At 46.8% G+C, this 20,152-nt stretch overlaps 2 protein-coding genes across 5 annotated transcripts in view; one reads left to right on the top strand and one right to left on the bottom strand.

Annotated features, from left to right (window-relative positions):
- Positions 1-20,152, bottom strand: part of LOC115121677 (disintegrin and metalloproteinase domain-containing protein 22-like) — a 179,485-nt gene that overhangs the window by 17,474 nt on the left and 141,859 nt on the right. For all 4 annotated transcript variants that reach the window (XM_065027742.1, XM_065027744.1, XM_065027745.1 and 1 more), the window contains 8 exons: positions 13,431-13,500; positions 13,040-13,116; positions 12,308-12,382; positions 12,058-12,129; positions 5,502-5,668; positions 3,863-3,947; positions 3,652-3,742; positions 3,475-3,526 (listed from right to left, as the gene is read on the bottom strand). In XM_065027742.1, coding sequence (XP_064883814.1) covers positions 3,475-3,526; positions 3,652-3,742; positions 3,863-3,947; positions 5,502-5,668; positions 12,058-12,129; positions 12,308-12,382; positions 13,040-13,116; positions 13,431-13,500 — 689 coding nt within the window. The remainder of the gene's footprint in view (positions 1-3,474; positions 3,527-3,651; positions 3,743-3,862; positions 3,948-5,501; positions 5,669-12,057; positions 12,130-12,307; positions 12,383-13,039; positions 13,117-13,430; positions 13,501-20,152) is intronic.
- LOC115146680 (claudin-12) lies at positions 13,687-17,589 on the top strand. The gene is given in 4 exon segments (XM_029688747.2): positions 13,687-13,835; positions 14,780-15,037; positions 15,201-15,686; positions 15,689-17,589. Coding segments are annotated over 3 exon segments (1,023 nt in total). The 5' UTR covers positions 13,687-13,835; positions 14,780-14,818; the 3' UTR covers positions 16,007-17,589.

Here is a 20,152-nt window from a genome sequence, read left to right as displayed (position 1 = left end):
TCAGGTCCCATTGATAGCTTAAGGACAAAGGTGTCTTTTGTTGCAGAAATTGATTGACTTGAAATGAATACATTTCTGTTGACCACCTTTGCCTTGAAGTAATCAATAGCACCTGGTTTGCTAGTAAGCAATTGACACTCAATCAGGGGTCTTTCTGTTGTTAGTCTGTCATTGTTAGTGTTGGCCCCTTGCTGCTCTGCATTCCTGCAATCAGGGCTTAGCCTCAGACGCCATTGTCCTGTCTCGCCATAGCACTGTTGCTAAATGATACAGCAAATATGTATCCGCTTTGAGTAGTAATGCTAGTGAGTGGCTAATGGGAGCTAGTGCTGTAAACACAATGCAGCAAATATGTATCCGCTTTGAGTAGTAATGCTAGTGAGTGGCTAATGGGAGCTAGTGTTGTAAACACAATGCAGCAAATATGTATCCGCTTTGAGTAGTAATGCTAGTGAGTGGCTAATGGGAGCTAGTGTTGTAAACACAATGCAGCAAATATGTATCCGCTTTGAGTAGTAATGCTAGTGAGTGGCTAATGGGAGCTAGTGTTGTAAACACAATGCAGCAAATATGTATCCGCTTTGAGTAGTAATGCTAGTGAGTGGCTAATGGGAGCTAGTGCTGTAAACACAATGCAGCAAATATGTACCCGCTTTGAGTAGTAATGCTAGTGAGTGGCTAATGGGAGCTAGTGTTGTAAACACAATGCAGCAAATATGTATCCGCTTTGAGTAGTAATGCTAGTGAGTGGCTAATGGGAGCTAGTGTTGTAAACACAATGCAGCAAATATGTATCCGCTTTGAGTAGTAATGCTAGTGAGTGGCTAATGGGAGCTAGTGTTGTAAACATAATGCAGCAAATATGTATCCGCTTTGAGTAGTAATGCTAGTGAGTGGCTAATGGGAGCTAGTGCTGTAAACACAATGCAGCAAATATGTATCCACTTTGAGTAGTAATGCTAGTGAGTGGCTAATGGGAGCTAGTGTTGTAAACAATGCAGCAAATATGTATCCGCTTTGAGTAGTAATGCTAGTGAGTGGCTAATGGGAGCTAGTGCTGTAAACACAATGCAGCAAATATGTATCCGCTTTGAGTAGTAATGCTAGTGAGTGGCTAATGGGAGCTAGTGCTGTAAACACAATGCAGCAAATCCTGGGCCCAACAGGAGCTTTCCCGGAGAAAGGAATGGTGGAAGTCAAGGGACTGAGTAAGTTTGGATTATTGTAGCACTTACAATAGTAGTGAGAGTCATACTGATTAGGAATCAAACAAAGGCTCACAATAACAGAGAGAGAGAGAGACCTCCAATGGCAATATAGATATATATCAACCCTCCCTTACTTCTTTCTATGTTTCTCTCGGTCTCTTCTTCTCTCTCGCTAAACACTCTAAATGAAGAGAGGATAGTGTATGATGACTGATAAAGAACATTTCCCATTTGTGGGCGGTGGCCCCAACATAGCCTCAACATAGTAAAACCCTCAGTAATGAAGAACCTAACACAGAGGAACCCAGTGTGATACAAACACAAGTCTCTCATTCATCCAGTGCATTATGGCACCCCCAGGCTGGCTAACAACCCAATTGTGCGCACGCACACACACACACACACACACACACACACACACACACACACACACACACACACACACACACACACACACACACACACACACACACACACACACACACACACACACGAGATAGAACACACTATTTAGGGAACCCAGATAGAACCCCAACCCTTTTGATGGAGAGAACCACCACACAGTAGACTGTCAGTATTAGTTAACAGGAACAGACATGCAGGCGCTGAGAAGAGAAAATAAAAAGTGACTGATACTTGCTCATTGAATACGAGTGTCTGAAATACCATTGACCTCTGCTTAGAGAGAGGGAGTCTGGGTAAGAGCCATGTGCTGGGGAAGGGGTAAATAATAACTTCTGACCTTTGACATGCTGACCCCACGGAGAGGTTGCTAAAGTCAGATAACAATATCAAAGATAGAATCCTAAAAGGGGTCCGTGCTGTTGAGTACAGTATTAATGGAGATAAATCATATTGGTCTCAATGCGGAATGACATTGCAGACTGTATCAATCGGTTAGATGGACAAGACATGATGGGTAGGGCTCATTGTCAAAGCTTTAAGGGGGAAAAGGGATCCCCCCTATGAGTATAACAGTAGAACAATCCGTTGCTCCAAAAGTGCTCAGCGAGTGACATCAGCCCAAAACTGAAAAAATATATGAAAATAAATCTGAAAAATATATGTACATAATGAACATAAATAAATACAGCTGAGATCAGACCACAGAGCTGTATTTCTTTACACTGCATCATCATCTGAAGAAGACGAAGCTACGGCGGGACGTCGAGCCACAGAGGCCGTAATGCTATTGGATGGAATGGGAAAGGTTGAGATGACTGACAACCCTTCCAGGCAGCCGATTGGTTCAAACTGCACGAGCAGCGTTCCAGCCAAGCTTCTGCTCACCTGCTGTCCCATTTGGGATTGAGGGGAAACGCAAGAGGTATTAAAGAAGAGGGGTAAAGACACACATCCTCCATACTAACACACACAGCGCTCACACACAGTTGCATCCATATCGATACACTCACACACACAAGCTGCAAAGCAGCAAGCGTGTACACACAGAAACACACAATGAACGGTAAACATTTGGCTGACAAGGACAGTACAAGAGCTCCACAGTTAACCAAGAGAGGTATAACATAATATTCAGAATATATAATGTGATTGGTGAAACTCTACGTAGCAGTTCAGGACATGACCAATCACTCACAGATAGTATTACTAATAGGAATCCCTGGCCAAACAGTCCAGTGCCTGAAGTTACTGATGTCTGGAGTAAACAACAGTCTTTACTTCCATCTAGTGGAATATTTAGTGAACTACAACACAGTCTAAAGTATTTTCTAATGCTCCAGACATTGTTAACCCAGTCAACACTAACAAGATAATCACTGTGAATGTATTATTTGTCCTAATTCAGATGATCTTCCCTGTCTAAATGTCCAACTAAGTCAGACTGACTATTTTTCTGGGTAGTCACTTTCTGGCCAGTCTAAGATGAACAAAGGTGGCATTATCATCAGAACTGATGAACAAGTATATGAGATATTAGTTCTTAGTCTGAGTTAAGGTTAGGTTCAGGGTTAGGGTTAGGTTTAAGGTTGAGGGTTAGGTTTAAGGTTGAGAGTTAGGGGTAAGGTTATGGTGAGTTAGGGTTAGTGGTTAAAAGTGCAGTACTTCCATCCTTTCTAACATGGTCAGATAGTGACAACCCTCTTCTCTAAGAGACTAACACACTATGACATCACAGCGAAACAGAGATGCACAGAGGGAACACACGTTTGGAATGTCAGCATTGCCGCGGGAGATGGGGTCTGTTGCCGTGGCAGTGTGCGACAGGTTGTTTGGGAAACAAAGTACTTTAGAGGAAACTTACCCAACATCATCCATGATGCAGCCAGACCAACGGTCATCACACTTGCACTCGCCTGTGGAACACACAACATACATGTCTCTGTGTGGCCAGTGTGTGTGTGTGTGGCCAGTGTGTGTGTGGCCTGTGTGTGTGTGTGTGTGTGTGTGTGTGTGTACGTGTACGTGTACAGGATTGTACCGTTGAGGATCCTCTTCTTGTCAGAAAAGATGCCAATGTTTTGTCCCAGAGACTGGGCCAGGGTTATGGCCATCTCATCTGTCTTGCCATACTGACAGAGGAAGGGAGGAGAAAAGAAAGAAAGAGAGAGAACAGAGAGAGAATAAGTTCTTAAATTGTGCCTAAAAGAGATGCTGATTAAGGTCCATTTTCATCCTGAAGCGGGGCTTACCTCATTGACTCCTCCTCCTTTAGTTAGAGAACAGACTCCTCCCATATAGGAAGCTCCTCCCCAGCTGCTATGGAACCGGTTCCCTCTGGTAAAAAGAGAGGAAGTAATTAAATCTCTAAACTGGGGTTCCCAGACTTTTTTGTCCCGTCAAATAAGGATGTCACCAACAGCCAATGTTAACTTTTTCATTTGGGGCTATGACAGTCTATTACAAATCAGTCTGACAGGAAGCATGGTTTGAAGTGACTAAAATGCATCACATTTTAGTCACATTTAGTCACACACTCAGAGACTGAACCCATGCCACTCCCTCTCAGAAACAGACAGAACCCATACCACCCCCTCTCCCCCACCCCACAGAGACAGACAGAACCCATACCACCCCCTCTCCCCCAGCCCACAGAGACAGACAGAACCCATACCACCCCTCTCCCCCACCCCACAGAGACAGACAGAACCCATACCACCCCTCTCCCCAGCCCACAGAGACAGACAGAACCCATACCACCCCCTCTCCCCCAGCCCACAGAGACAGACAGAACCCATACCACCCCCTCTCCCCAGCCCACAGAGACAGACAGAACCCATACCACCTCCTCTCCCCAGCCCAAATAGAGACAGACAGAACCCAAACCCCCTCTCCCCACCCCACAGAGACAGACAGAACCCATACCACCCCCTCTCCCCCAGCCCAAATAGAGACAGACAGAACCCATACCACCCCCTCTCCCCCACCCCACAGACACAGACAGAACCCATACCACCCCCTCTCCCCACCCCACAGAGACAGACAGAACCCATACCACCCCCTCTCCCCCACCCCACAGAGACAGACAGAACCCATACCACCCCCCCTCTCCTCCACCCCACAGAGACAGACAGAACCCATACCACCCCTCTCCTCCACCCCAAACAAAGACAGACAGAACCCATACCACCCCCTCTCCCCCAGCCCACACAGACAGACAGAACCCATACTACCCCCTCTCCCCACCCCACACAGACAGACAGAACCCATACCACCCCCTCTCCCCACCCCACAGAGACAGACAGAACCCATACCACCCCCTCTCCCCACCCCCACAGAGACAGACAGAACCCATACCACCCCCTCTCCCCCAGCCCACAGAGACAGACAGAACCCATACCACCCCCTCTCCCCACCCCACAGAGACAGACAGAACCCATACCACCCCCTCTCCCCCACCCCACAGAGACAGACAGAACCCATACCACCCCCTCTCCCCACCCCACAGAGACAGACAGAACCCATACCACCCCTCTCCCCCACCCCACAGAGACAGACAGAACCCATACCACCCCCTCTCCCCCACCCCACAGAGACAGACAGAACCCATACCACCCCTCTCCCCCACCCCACAGAGACAGACAGAACCCATACCACCCCTCTCCCCCACCCCACAGAGACAGACAGAAGACAGAACCCATACCACCCCCTCTCCCCCACCCCACAGAGACAGACAGAACCCATACCACCCCCTCTCCCCCACCCCACAGAGACAGACAGACAGACAGACAGACAGACAGACAGACAGACAGACAGACAGACAGACAGACAGACAGAACGAACCCATACCACCCCCTCTCCCCCAGCCCAAACAGAGGCAGACAGGCTTACGAGAAAAGATGCACAGAGTCACACTTCTCCTTGATGAAGTCTCGTCTGTACTTCATGAACTCCCTCAAGGTCACCATGGGGTCGTCGTCGATGTTGAACCGGTTGTCAGCCGCCCACGTCTCCATGGCAACTAGCACGATGCGGGTGTTGAGTTGCTCCTTGAAGATCTGGGAAGGGAGGGTGACATCAGAACACCAAACATCAGACCAACAGAACAACTACAGGAAATACAGTGCTGTCTGTCTCTTGAGAGTTGACTGACATCAAAACATTTCCTACAAAACTACTTAAATGACCTAAATGACTTTGAAAGCTGACAGATCTAATGACGACATCCATTCCAACAGACTCTGGGGGGATAACAACAAATAATGGTAGTGTTTGTGATTCTAATCTGAGCAGCTTATGAGAACACTGCTCCGTGGCCAGACAGAATCAACAGAGGCTAATAGTCTCTTCAAAGGACACAATGGGGACGAGTGGTACAGTGAGAGAACATGTTTGCCTGAATAGGATGAAAATCTATTAAACAACCTGTTTGACTGCCCAGATAAACAGTGGAGACGGTGAGGGGAGGGAGGAAAGGACACCTGTAAAGACTGATTGATTTAGCTGAATACCAGCAGTAGTCTCATATGGACAGAGATGGTGAGGGGAGGGAGGAAAGGACACCTGTAAAGACTGATTGATTTAGCTGAATACCAGCAGTAGTCTCATATGAACAGAGATGGAGAGGGGAGGGAGGGAGGAAAGGACACCTGTAAAGACTGATTGATTTAGCTGAATACCAGCAGTAGTCTCATATGGACAGAGATGGTGAGGGGAGGGAGGGAGGAAAGGACACCTGTAAAGACTGATTGATTTACCTGAATACCAGCAGTAGTCTCATATGGACAGAGATGGTGAGAGGGAGGGAGGGAGGAAAGGACACCTGTAAAGACTGATTGATTTAGCTGAATACCAGCAGTAGTCTCATATGGACAGAGATGGAGAGGGAGGGAGGGAGGAAAGGACACCTGTAAAGACTGATTGATTTAGCTGAATACCAGCAGTAGTCTCATATGGACAGAGATGGTGAGGGGAGGGAGGAGGAAAGGACACCTGTAAAGACTGATTGATTTAGCTGAATACCAGCAGTAGTCTCATATGAACAGAGATGGAGAGGGGAGGGAGGGAGGAAAGGACACCTGTAAAGACTGATTGATTTAGCTGAATACCAGCAGTAGTCTCATATGAACAGAGATGGTGAGGGGAGGGAGGGAGGAAAGGACACGTGTAAAGACTGATTGATTTAGCTGAATACCAGCAGTAGTCTCATATGAACAGAGATGGTGAGGGGAGGGAGGGAGGAAAGGACACCTGTAAAGACTGATTGATTTAGCTGAATACCAGCAGTAGTCTCATATGGACAGAGATGGTGAGGGGAGGGAGGAAAGGACACGTGTAAAGACTGATTGATTTAGCTGAATACCAGCAGTAGTCTCATATGGACGGAGATGGAGAGGGGAGGGAGGGAGGAAAGGACACGTGTAAAGACTGATTGATTTAGCTGAATACCAGCAGTAGTCTCATATGAACAGAGATGGTGAGGGGAGGGAGGGAGGAAAGGACACCTGTAAAGACTGATTGATTTAGCTGAATACCAGCAGTAGTCTCATATGAACAGAGATGGTGAGGGGAGGGAGGGAGGAAAGGACACGTGTAAAGACTGATTGATTTAGCTGAATACCAGCAGTAGTCTCATATGAACAGAGATGGTGAGGGGAGGGAGGGAGGAAAGGACACCTGTAAAGACTGATTGATTTAGCTGAATACCAGCAGTAGTCTCATATGAACAGAGATGGTGAGGGGAGGGAGGGAGGAAAGGACACCTGTAAAGACTGATTGATTTAGCTGAATACCAGCAGTAGTCTCATATGAACAGAGATGGTGAGGGGAGGGAGGAAAGGACACCTGTAAAGACTGATTGATTTAGCTGAATACCAGCAGTAGTCTCATATGGACAGAGATGGAGAGGGGAGGGAGGGAGGAAAGGACACCTGTAAAGACTGATTGATTTAGCTGAATACCAGCAGTAGTCTCATATGAACAGAGATGGAGAGGGGAGGGAGGGAGGAAAGGACACCTGTAAAGACTGATTGATTTAGCTGAATACCAGCAGTAGTCTCATATGGACAGAGATGGTGAGGGGAGGGAGGGAGGAAAGGACACCTGTAAAGACTGATTGATTTAGCTGAATACCAGCAGTAGTCTCATATGAACAGAGATGGAGAGGGGAGGGAGGGAGGAAAGGACACCTGTAAAGACTGATTGATTTAGCTGAATACCAGCAGTAGTCTCATATGAACAGAGATGGAGAGGGGAGGGAGGGAGGAAAGGACACCTGTAAAGACTGATTGATTTAGCTGAATACCAGCAGTAGTCTCATATGGACAGAGATGGTGAGGGGAGGGAGGGAGGAAAGGACACCTGTAAAGACTGATTGATTTAGCTGAATACCAGCAGTAGTCTCATATGAACAGAGATGGAGAGGGGAGGGAGGGAGGAAAGGACACCTGTAAAGACTGATTGATTTAGCTGAATACCAGCAGTAGTCTCATATGGACAGAGATGGTGAGGGGAGGGAGGAGGAAAGGACACCTGTAAAGACTGATTGATTTAGCTGAATACCAGCAGTAGTCTCATATGGACAGAGATGGTGAGGGGAGGGAGGGAGGAAAGGACACCTGTAAAGACTGATTGATTTAGCTGAATACCAGCAGTAGTCTCATATGAACAGAGATGGAGAGGGGAGGGAGGGAGGAAAGGACACCTGTAAAGACTGATTGATTTAGCTGAATACCAGCAGTAGTCTCATATGAACAGAGATGGAGAGGGGAGGGAGGGAGGAAAGGACACCTGTAAAGACTGATTGATTTAGCTGAATACCAGCAGTAGTCTCATATGGACAGAGATGGTGAGGGGAGGGAGGGAGGAAAGGACACCTGTAAAGACTGATTGATTTAGCTGAATACCAGCAGTAGTCTCATATGGACAGAGATGGTGAGGGGAGGGAGGGAGGAAAGGACACCTGTAAAGACTGATTGATTTAGCTGAATACCAGCAGTAGTCTCATATGGACAGAGATGGAGAGGGGAGGGAGGGAGGAAAGGACACCTGTAAAGACTGATTGATTTAGCTGAATACCAGCAGTAGTCTCATATGGACAGAGATGGTGAGGGGAGGGAGGGAGGAAAGGACACCTGTAAAGACTGATTGATTTAGCTGAATACCAGCAGTAGTCTCATATGGACAGAGATGGTGAGGGGAGGGAGGGAGGAAAGGACACCTGTAAAGACTGATTGATTTAGCTGAATACCAGCAGTAGTCTCATATGGACAGAGATGGAGAGGGGAGGGAGGGAGGGAGGAAAGGACACCTGTAAAGACTGATTGATTTAGCTGAATACCAGCAGTAGTCTCATATGGACAGAGATGGTGAGGGGAGGGAGGAAAGGACACCTGTAAGGACTGATTGATTTAGCTGAATACCAGCAGTAGTCTCATATGGACAGAGATGGTGAGGGGAGGGAGGGAGGAAAGGACACCTGTAAAGACTGATTGATTTAGCTGAATACCAGCAGTAGTCTCATATGGACAGAGATGGTGAGGGGAGGGAGGGAGGGAGGAAAGGACACCTGTAAAGACTGATTGATTTAGCTGAATACCAGCAGTAGTCTCATATGAACAGAGATGGTGAGGGGAGGGAGGGAGGAAAGGACACCTGTAAAGACTGATTGATTTAGCTGAATACCAGCAGTAGTCTCATATGGACAGAGATGGTGAGGGGAGGGAGGGAGGAAAGGACACCTGTAAAGACTGATTGATTTAGCTGAATACCAGCAGTAGTCTCATATGGACAGAGATGGAGAGGGGAGGGAGGGAGGAAAGGACACCTGTAAAGACTGATTGATTTAGCTGAATACCAGCAGTAGTCTCATATGGACAGAGATGGAGAGGGGAGGGAGGGAGGGAGGAAAGGACACCTGTAAAGACTGATTGATTTAGCTGAATACCAGCAGTAGTCTCATATGGACAGAGATGGAGAGGGGAGGGAGGTAGGGAGGAAAGGACACCTGTAAAGACTGATTGATTTAGCTGAATACCAGCAGTAGTCTCATATGAACAGAGATGGAGAGGGGAGGGAGGGAGGAAAGGACACCTGTAAAGACTGATTGATTTAGCTGAATACCAGCAGTAGTCTCATATGGACAGAGATGGTGAGGGGAGGGAGGGAGGAAAGGACACCTGTAAAGACTGATTGATTTAGCTGAATACCAGCAGTAGTCTCATATGGACAGAGATGGTGAGGGGAGGGAGGGAGGAAAGGACACCTGTAAAGACTGATTGATTTAGCTGAATACCAGCAGTAGTCTCATATGGACAGAGATGGAGAGGGGAGAGAGGGAGGGAGGAAAGGACACCTGTAAAGACTGATTGATTTAGCTGAATACCAGCAGAAGTCTCATATGGACAGAGATGGTGAGGGGAGGGAGGAAAGGACACCTGTAAGGACTGATTGATTTAGCTGAATACCAGCAGTAGTCTCATATGGACAGAGATGGTGAGGGGAGGGAGGGAGGAAAGGACACCTGTAAAGACTGATTGATTTAGCTGAATACCAGCAGTAGTCTCATATGGACAGAGATGGTGAGGGGAGGGAGGGAGGAAAGGACACCTGTAAAGACTGATTGATTTAGCTGAATACCAGCAGTAGTCTCATATGGACAGAGATGGTGAGGGGAGGGAGGGAGGAAAGGACACCTGTAAAGACTGATTGATTTAGCTGAATACCAGCAGTAGTCTCATATGAACAGAGATGGTGAGGGGAGGGAGGGAGGAAAGGACACCTGTAAAGACTGATTGATTTAGCTGAATACCAGCAGTAGTCTCATATGGACAGAGATGGAGAGGGGAGGGAGGGAGGAAAGGACACCTGTAAAGACTGATTGATTTAGCTGAATACCAGCAGTAGTCTCATATGGACAGAGATGGTGAGGGGAGGGAGGAGGAAAGGACACCTGTAAAGACTGATTGATTTAGCTGAATACCAGCAGTAGTCTCATATGGACAGAGATGGAGAGGAGGAGGGAGGAAAGGACACCTGTAAAGACTGATTGATTTAGCTGAATACCAGCAGTAGTCTCATATGGACAGAGATGGAGAGGGGAGGGAGGGAGGGAGGGAGGAAAGGACACCTGTAAAGACTGATTGATTTAGCTGAATACCAGCAGTAGTCTCATATGAACAGAGATGGAGAGGGGAGGGAGGGAGGAAAGGACACGTGTAAAGACTGATTGATTTAGCTGAATACCAGCAGTAGTCTCATATGGACAGAGATGGAGAGGGGAGGGAGGGAGGAAAGGACACCTGTAAAGACTGATTGATTTAGCTGAATACCAGCAGTAGTCTCATATGAACAGAGATGGAGAGGGGAGGGAGGGAGGAAAGGACACCTGTAAAGACTGATTGATTTAGCTGAATACCAGCAGTAGTCTCATATGGACAGAGATGGAGAGGGGAGGGAGGGAGGGAGGAAAGGACACCTGTAAAGACTGATTGATTTAGCTGAATACCAGCAGTAGTCTCATATGAACAGAGATGGAGAGGGGAGGGAGGGAGGAAAGGACACGTGTAAAGACTGATTGATTTAGCTGAATACCAGCAGTAGTCTCATATGGACAGAGATGGAGAGGGGAGGGAGGGAGGAAAGGACACCTGTAAAGACTGATTGATTTAGCTGAATACCAGCAGTAGTCTCATATGGACAGAGATGGTGAGGGGAGGGAGGGAGGAAAGGACACTTGTAAAGACTGATTGATTTAGCTGAATACCAGCAGTAGTCTCATATGGACAGAGATGGAGGGGAGAAAGGAGAGGATTGATGGAGGAGAAGAAGGGAGGGGATTGTTGTTTGTTTTTAGGCTCAGGTGCGCAGAGAGGAGCGAAGGATGGACTGATGCACAGAGGAGAGGGAGGGTACAGGAAGGGTCACTGTTGTCTATATTTAGGCCTGTCTGTTTGTCTGTTTGTGGTTTCACAGTAAGTCAAAAACATTCCATTAAATCAACAATGCACAGTGGACAGGGACGCTTTCAGTTCTATTATTAAAACAAAACATCTATCAAACACACACCATTCCCTATATAGCATCCTTTTTATGTCATCACTAAATATCAAGGGCACGCAAACAGATATGACCCTTTTCCACCAGCCTATCAGATTTCAAATGTGACCCTGTCCTCTGCAATGAGCCTATCAGCTTTCAAATGTGACCCTGTCCTCTGCAATGAGCCTATCAGCTTTCAAATGTGACCCTGTCCTCTGCAACGGGCCTATCAGATTTCAGCAGCACAGCAGACAGACGAGGCTGAAGAGACCAGTTATCGTTGCAGACGGTGACACTGAAGATTCCGCCCTTGATTGGTTGAGATTCTAAAGACCAGATGAGTCTACTGTCTCTAGGCTCATGTAGCTCAAAATATCCAATACCAAAAAGATTATGTTAGGTAACTTACCATATCAGCCATATTGACCACAGACTTAGCGTAGTTATTCGTCTGACCAACAGAGAGACGATGCTTTTTATACTGGAGAGAGAGAGAGAGAGAGAGAGAGAGAGAGAGAGAGAGAGAGAGAGAGAGAGAGAGAGAGAGAGAGATCATCAGTCTTATACCTGAACCCTTGGCTTCTTTATTGGGGGTAACATCAGTGAAAGAAAGAGCACACACACACAATTATAAACACACACAGACGGACTACTCTCACCATCAGATGGTCGTTGATCACCATCAGCTCGATGTACTTGGTCTCCTCGGCCACACTGCCCCCAACCCGCGGGGCCTACGAGAGCAACACGGACCAGACTGTAAGCCTCAATGGATCTAACACACACGCATTAAAACTCTCTCTCTCTTACTGTAAAAACATTATATTTGTATGATGACTGTTTCCACCAAAATACATCATAGAAACAGGAAGAATGATGCTGGGATGATGGAATGTTTCAACCGCATCAGGTCTGTCTGTGCTTTCCTGTAAACCCCCCCGTCTAGAGAGAGAGAGAGAGAGAGAGATGCAGACACATCCACACCAGTTTGTCTGTCTGCAGGCAGTGGAGGAGAGGAGCCACAGAGAACAACCTTCACTCACATGGTGAATATCTTATAACAAGAGGATGAGAGGGGTGACAAGGAAATCACCTTCATTTCTACCTCAGTGAATTAACATACAGAATGCAAAGTCAACAATGTGAAGAACACGCAGAGCACTATTTAATTATCTCCAACACACTCATACAGACACACAGAAGCATGCACGATTATATAGTACACACACACTCTCTCAACCACACACACACACACCACACACACGACTGAACTCAAGATGACTCCTTTCTCAGCATTCCTTCCCCAGTTATAGTAAATTATGACTCATCCATAACTGTGACCATAGGGATAGCAGGAGGAAAACCTGGGGCATTCTACAGTTCTCACTCACCTGTCTCTTCTTCCTCCTGTGGATGACCTTTGACCCAGGAAATGGAGGGCTGGGGAAAGGAGGCTCTGGGAGGTCAACTGGGGAAAAACAAAAACAAAGGAGGGTTAGTATATTATTGTTTGTTAGCGTATAGGGTTATAACATTCACTATAACGTTTTCCACATCTAACAGTAACCAAGCTATGCAGTTCTATATTATGTTTACTCAGGCTTATGTGTTTCTATAGGCCTAAGGCTCTGATACTGGATATTGGTTCAAATGCAACTCATGGTAACCAATCAGATTGTGTGGCCAGAACTAATAGTTTTGCAATATTTATTTTATTTGTCAGTTTTCCAATAGTTTGTTAATTTAATCCACCCCTCATAACTCTTACAGCAGATACCTTACCAATAGGAAGGAAGGAAGCTGCTGCCTCTTGTCCTGCTGATTTATAGATCATGTGGATCTGGACATCACCCTGCAAGACATTAGAAAGAAAGGTGGAGGGTCATTATTCATTATTTTCTCTCTTTTTTTGTATATATTTTTTTTAATCATCCAACCATGTATATTCATATAAACTGAATAAAGTGCGCTGTCTGTCATCATCAGTCAACCACACAGACCAAGGCCAGTACAATGTGAATATGAATGAGCGGGTGACGTCACATTCTATTGCCGACCACGGGGACGCGCAAGAAGCGAGTGCGCTACGGACGGGAAACAGCTCCTTGGAACTGAAAAACTCAACAACGAATTGGAATGGCTGCGATTTCGCCCTAATAAATGCGTTAAACGTTACAAAAATCAAAGGTATGAATTTCGACCACTCTTTTTCATAGACTCAGTTGAGCTTCTGTGAGCTCTAGCGTTTAGCTAGCTAGTCCCATCTTTTCGACAATCCAGGGCGCAACAGGTTTCTAGCTAACGTTAACTAGGTAGTCAGCTGGTTAATGATTGCTAGCTTGTATCAACATTGTTTGAACAGCTACATGTAGAAGACATCACAGCTAAATTACATATCCACAACTTCACAAGCATACGGGGAGAACAACTAAAGTAAGTTAGTAGGCTAACTAGCTAATTGAATTATAGCTAATTAGCTAGCTGCGCACTGAATACACACATTCACTACTGAATTCTTATTACGTGTCTGTCATGTTATGCTAGTCTGCTCCGTAGAACATCCACACAGTAAGTTAACGTTATATTCCAGCGCTGTAATCATAGTGAGCCTGTTACACATGGGTAAATAACTGGTTCTACTTTGAGACAATTGAGTTTACTGCATTGAGAAGCATTACGGCGCAACAACCATTGTCAACGGTAGTAAAGGGTAAGTCCAGTCTATTGTCCATTGTTTTTCTGGACAGCCCCTGTTGTGGAGTAGTACTACAGTACTTGCCTAATAGGCTTAGTTTGTAAGTGTCTGAATTCCAATGAAATGAGAGCATTGTTTTCAGTCACATGCAGATTCTAGGTCAACTGTGTTAGTGAATATGAACATATAAGAGGTTTGCCTGTAGCTGGGTCACCTCCCTCAGTGGTGTAAACTTTGATGCTATTTAAGAGTACAGTGTAATGCTGTGGATTGTTGTCAAGCAGAAAGGTCTTCCTGCCATGCAGAATAGGAAATGCTCTGTCACCTTTGTCACATATTTATAATCAGCGCTAAACAGGCCTCTAAATCTGGATGCCCAGTTCATCTGACTGAGTACTGATCTCCCTCGTTTTCCCTTTCTCTCTTTATCCAAAAGAACAGGAAGTCCTGTTGACATCACCTCCTGTCTGCGGCTATGTCGTGCCGGGACATCCACGCCACCAATGCCTTCTCCTTCATCATCGCCTTCATCTCCGTGGGCGGCATCGCTGTGGCGGCGCTGATCCCACAGTGGCGAGTGACACGACTTGTCACCTTCAACAAAAACGCCAAGAACATCAGCGTCTATGATGGCCTGTGGGCCAAGTGTGTGAAACAAGATGGCTACTCTGGCTGCTACTACTACGACTCAGAGGTACAGGTCTGATGATCGCACAATCACAAGGACATACAGCATCCCATATTCCCCCCATATGGTGCGCTGCCACATAGGGCTCTAAAGTAGTGCACTATACAGGAAACAGGTTGTCATTTGAGATTTGCATAAATCACTTCTCATTTATTCCTTTTCCCCACAGTGGTATTCTAAAGTGGACCAGTTGGACCTGCGACTGCTCCAGTTCTGCCTGCCGACTGGGCTACTGTTTGGCTCCCTGGCCCTGGTGCTATGTATGGCAGGCATGTCTAAGACATGCTGCTGCTCTGATAAGGCTGAGACAGACATCAAGAATACCCGCTGTCTGGTCAACAGCGCAGGCTGCCACCTAGTGGCCGGGATGTTCCTGTTCCTGGGCGGTGCTATCGCCCTGGCGCCTTCCGTGTGGTTCCTGTTCCGGACCAAAGAGATGAACATCAGGTACGACCGCATCTTCTCAGACGGGTTCGCGGTCTACGTGGCCATCGGCTGTTCTGGCGGCCTCATGCTCGCCGCCCTGCTGATGTTCATGTGGTACTGCATGTGTAAGAAGCTACCCTCTCCCTTCTGGCTGCCTCTCCCCACACTCCCTAACTCCCTCTCCATCCAGCCCCTCACAGCCAACGGGTACCCCCCCTCCCCCGTCTACGGACCCCTCAGACCTTCCCTCCACAGGGGTACGTCCCCACTGTGATGGATGCCCAGCCCTACGCTCCCTCCCAGGGCTACCCTCAGAGCGTAGCCCCACTGGCCCAGCAGCCTCAGCAGGTCTATATGTCCCAGATGTCATCCCCGGATGGGTATGGGTCAGAGGTGGGTCAGAACCAGGCTTACAGCTATGCCCCGTCCCAGAGTTATGCCCCCTCTCAGGTGGGCTACGCCCCCAGCTACATAGGCCACCGCTACTCCACACGCTCACGCATGTCTGGCATAGAGATAGACATCCCTGTTCTAACACAAGGCCTCTGAGGGAGGGCTGCTGCAAGAACACTGAGTCCTGGTTCCATTTAGCTGTCCTGTCTCCTGTAAAGGGTGTGTACTGTCAGTGAAGGATATGACTGTTGGTCAGTCTGCACTAGAAATACAACTGTTTGTAAGTCGCTCTGGATAAGAGCGTCTGCTAAATGACTTAAATGTAAATGTTAAATGTACTCAACCAAGCACTGCACTGTTAGACACAGTTTAGTATGCAGGCTCCACATCTGGTGAAAGGACACCAGAGATGCCCCATAATGAAATCTGAATTCACTGTTGCATTTTGATAGAAAATATTGTTTTCTAATTGCACCTATTTGTACATCTCTTAATGTAAATCTGCTTGAAACCTCATAGCATTTCTACACTGTGTATATTGTGTTCACTAATATTTCAACTGCTAAGAAATTAACTAAACTGTACTTTAACCGTGAGGTAAAAGGGAGTGACACTAACTGGCTGTGATGTCTTTGTTGTGCCTGTTTATATTATTGGTCTGTTAAGAAATACTACTGCTGTGCCTTGTTCAGAACAGCCATATTACATTGCTTAGTTATTCTGTTTTTGTATTAATACTGTTTCTTTTGTTCTGCTAGTTTTCTACACGTGCTGTTTTTGGGCGTTGGAAATATGATAATATGCTGTAACATGTGAGAAGACATGGGAATGTCCTAATGACTCATCAACAGTACAGCAGTGGCTCTAAGGCCATGACTTTTTATATGTACACATGGATTAGATCATTTTGTATCTAATTCACATATCATGATGCCACCGTACATCAATCAAATGTCACAAAGTGCAATATCATGAAGGTAGTTGTTGAACTGTCTCCTTTGTTAAGGTGCCTGGGAGATATGATTGAACCAGAACACATACTGCTCCTCTGTGGCTCTGTCTGCTACTCAGACCAAAGGAACGTCAAAATGAACATCTTATTTTAGCTCTGGAACACTGCCATCTGTCGCCTGTCCTTTTTGTCAAATTGTACGTCTACACTGAGCTGTGAAAGCAAACGTAGAGCTACTCTGGTTTCCACTTCATTCATCCACTACTGGGCTCCTGAGTGGCGTAGCATCTCAGTGCTAGAGGTGTCACTACAGACCCTGGTTTGATTCCAGGTTGTATCGCCATGATTGGGAGTCCCATAGGGCGGCGCACAATTGGCCCAGCATTTTCCGGGGTAGGCCATTAACTGACTTGCCTAGTTAAATAAACTGTCATTGATTTCACATGAAGGGGAGGGGGGGGTTCACTACACTAACATCACATTCCATTGGCTGTGCTGGTTCTAAAATGGTAGAACACTGACTGTATGCACTGGGCCTCTTATGATTCTACAATCTAGAGAAAGGATTCTGTGATTTGTTGCATTCTATCCCTAAACACTAGTTTTGACCAAACTGTCCTCTAACTCGTGTGTTGACTTCATCTTTACTACCCCTTGTATCAGCCGTAACGTATCCGACATGCTCTCTCTGTTGCAGTGCTGCATGTACAGTCTAATGTTCTTATCTCTATGGAAAATGTCTTTGTTCACCAGACCTTTTTCTCAATAAAAATTGTATCTAATTAAACTGTGTTCCTCACCACGGCCGACGATGACTAATACTGGTGTCACAGTACCATCAGAGATGTATTTACCATTACTAAGAATCATAAAACACGGGATGAGATGTTAAAAACTGTCCATTGTGCCAATAGATGGAATGCACTCACATGAGATTTGCCGTGATGTTGACAGAGTGGCATGGGAGGTTTATTTCTTAGACTGGGGTAAGATGTCAATTTTGGGACACATCCTCAGTAGTGTGCCTTCGAATCAGTGGGTGTTTCGGCCTTTAATCACTAAACACCCTCATCAAAGGTGGCCAGCTAAAGGGTAATCAAGCCTTAGCTTGTGTCCCATGCCCAATTAAGATGTCCCACGGGACTATGCAAGGCAGGGGCGTCCTCTTCCCTGAGCCAGCCCTACAGCTGGCCGCATACCTCATATGCCCTCAAGTTGGAGGGATCTGAATTGGGTTCTCAGGTGGGGGTGGGGGGGTCATGAAGTTATAGCCCAGCAAGGGTCCTTCCGTTTGATCCAGATCCACTGGCTGCCTCTTTCAGCTGCTTGAGAAACTGCTCTGACGGTCTGCCGCAGAGCCTGTCCATGGATTCCAAGTTCTTTCAGCAACCTGATGATGGTTGAAGCCACAAATCCTCTGCATCCCACTTCAACTGGCCAGACCTTTGCATTCCAGCCACGCTGAGTTGCGTCTGCTGCCAACTCTGTGTAACGCAGTTTCTTACGCTCGTAGGCCTCTTCAACAGAGTTTTCCCACGGGACTGTGAGCTCTATGATGTACACAGCATTTCGTGAAGGGGACCAGAGTACCATGTCTGGCCTAAGGTTGGTAGAAGCAATCTCAGGTGGAAAAATGAGTTGCTGGCCAATATCGACAAGCATCTTCCAGTCCCGGGCCATGGCTAGGTCAAATCAAATCATCAAATCAAATTTTATTTGTCACATACACATGGTTAGCAGATGTTAATGCGAGTGTAGCGAAATGCTTGTGCTTCTAGTTCCGACAATGCAGTAATAACCAACAAGTAATCTAACTAACAATTCCAAAACTACTGTCTTATACACAGTGTAAGGGGATAAAGAATATGTACATAAGGATATATGAATGAGTGATGGTACAGGGCAGCATACAGTAGATGGTATCGAGTACAGTATATACATATGAGATGAGTATGTAAACAAAGTGGCATAGTTAAAGTGGCTAGTGATACATGTATTACATAAGGATGCAGTCGATGATATAGAGTACAGTATATACGTATGCATATGAGATGAATAATGTAGGGTAAGTAACATTATATAAGGGAGCATTGTTTAAAGTGGCTAGTGATATATTTACATAATTTCCCATTATTAAAGTGGCTGGAGTTGAGTCAGTGTCAATGTCAGTGTGTTGGCAGCAGCCACTCAATGTTAGTGGTGGCTGTTTAACAGTCTGATGGCCTTGAGATAGAAGCTGTTTTTCAGTCTCTCGGTCCCAGCTTTGATGCACCTGTACTGACTTCGCCTTCTGGATGATAGCGGGGTGAACAGGCAGTGGCTCGGGTGGTTGATGTCCTTGATGATCTTTATGGCCTTCCTGTGACATCGGGTGGTGTAGGTGTCCTGGAGGGCAGGTAGTTTGCCCCCGGTGATGCGTTGTGCAGACCTCACTACCCTCTGGAGAGCCTTACGGTTGAGGGCGGAGCAGTTGCCGTACCAGGCGGTGATACAGCCCGCCAGGATGCTCTCGATTGTGCATCTGTAGAAGTTTGTGAGTGCTTTTGGTGACAAGCCGAATTTCTTCAGCCTCCTGAGGTTGAAGAGGCGCTGCTGCGCCTTCTTCACGATGCTGTCTGTGTGAGTGGACCAATTCAGTTTGTCTGTGATGTGTATGCCGAGGAACTTAAAACTTGCTACCCTCTCCACTACTGTTCCATCGATGTGGATAGGGGGTGTTCCCTCTGCTGTTTCCTGAAGTCCACAATCATCTCCTTAGTTTTGTTGACGTTGAGTGTGAGGTTATTTTCCTGACACCACACTCCGAGGGCCCTCACCTCCTCCCTGTAGGCCGTCTCGTCGTTGTTGGTTATCAAGCCTACCACTGTTGTGTCGTCCGCAAACTTGATGATTGAGTTGGAGGCGTGCGTGGCCACGCAGTCGTGGGTGAACAGGGAGTACAGGAGAGGGCTCAGAACGCACCCTTGTGGGGCCCCCGTGTTGAGGATCAGCGGGGAGGAGATGTTGTTGCCTACCCTCACCACCTGGGGGCGGCCCGTCAGGAAGTCCAGTACCCAGTTGCACAGGGCGGGGTCGAGACCTAGGGTCTCGAGCTTGATGACGAGCTTGGAGTGTACTATGGTGTTGAATGCCGAGCTGTAGTCGATGAACAGCATTCTCACATAGGTATTCCTCTTGTCCAGATGGGTTAGGGCAGTGTGCAGTGTGGTTGAGATTGCATCGTCTGTGGACCTATTTGGGCGGTAAGCAAATTGGAGTGGGTCTAGGGTGTCAGGTAGGGTGGAGGTGATATGGTCCTTGACTAGTCTCTCAAAGCACTTCATGATGACGGAAGTGAGTGCTACGGGGCG

Source organism: Oncorhynchus nerka, linkage group LG14, assembly GCF_034236695.1.
Source record: "Oncorhynchus nerka isolate Pitt River linkage group LG14, Oner_Uvic_2.0, whole genome shotgun sequence".
Lineage (NCBI taxonomy): Eukaryota > Metazoa > Chordata > Actinopteri > Salmoniformes > Salmonidae > Oncorhynchus > Oncorhynchus nerka.
This window is presented reverse-complemented; position numbering and strand designations above follow the sequence as displayed.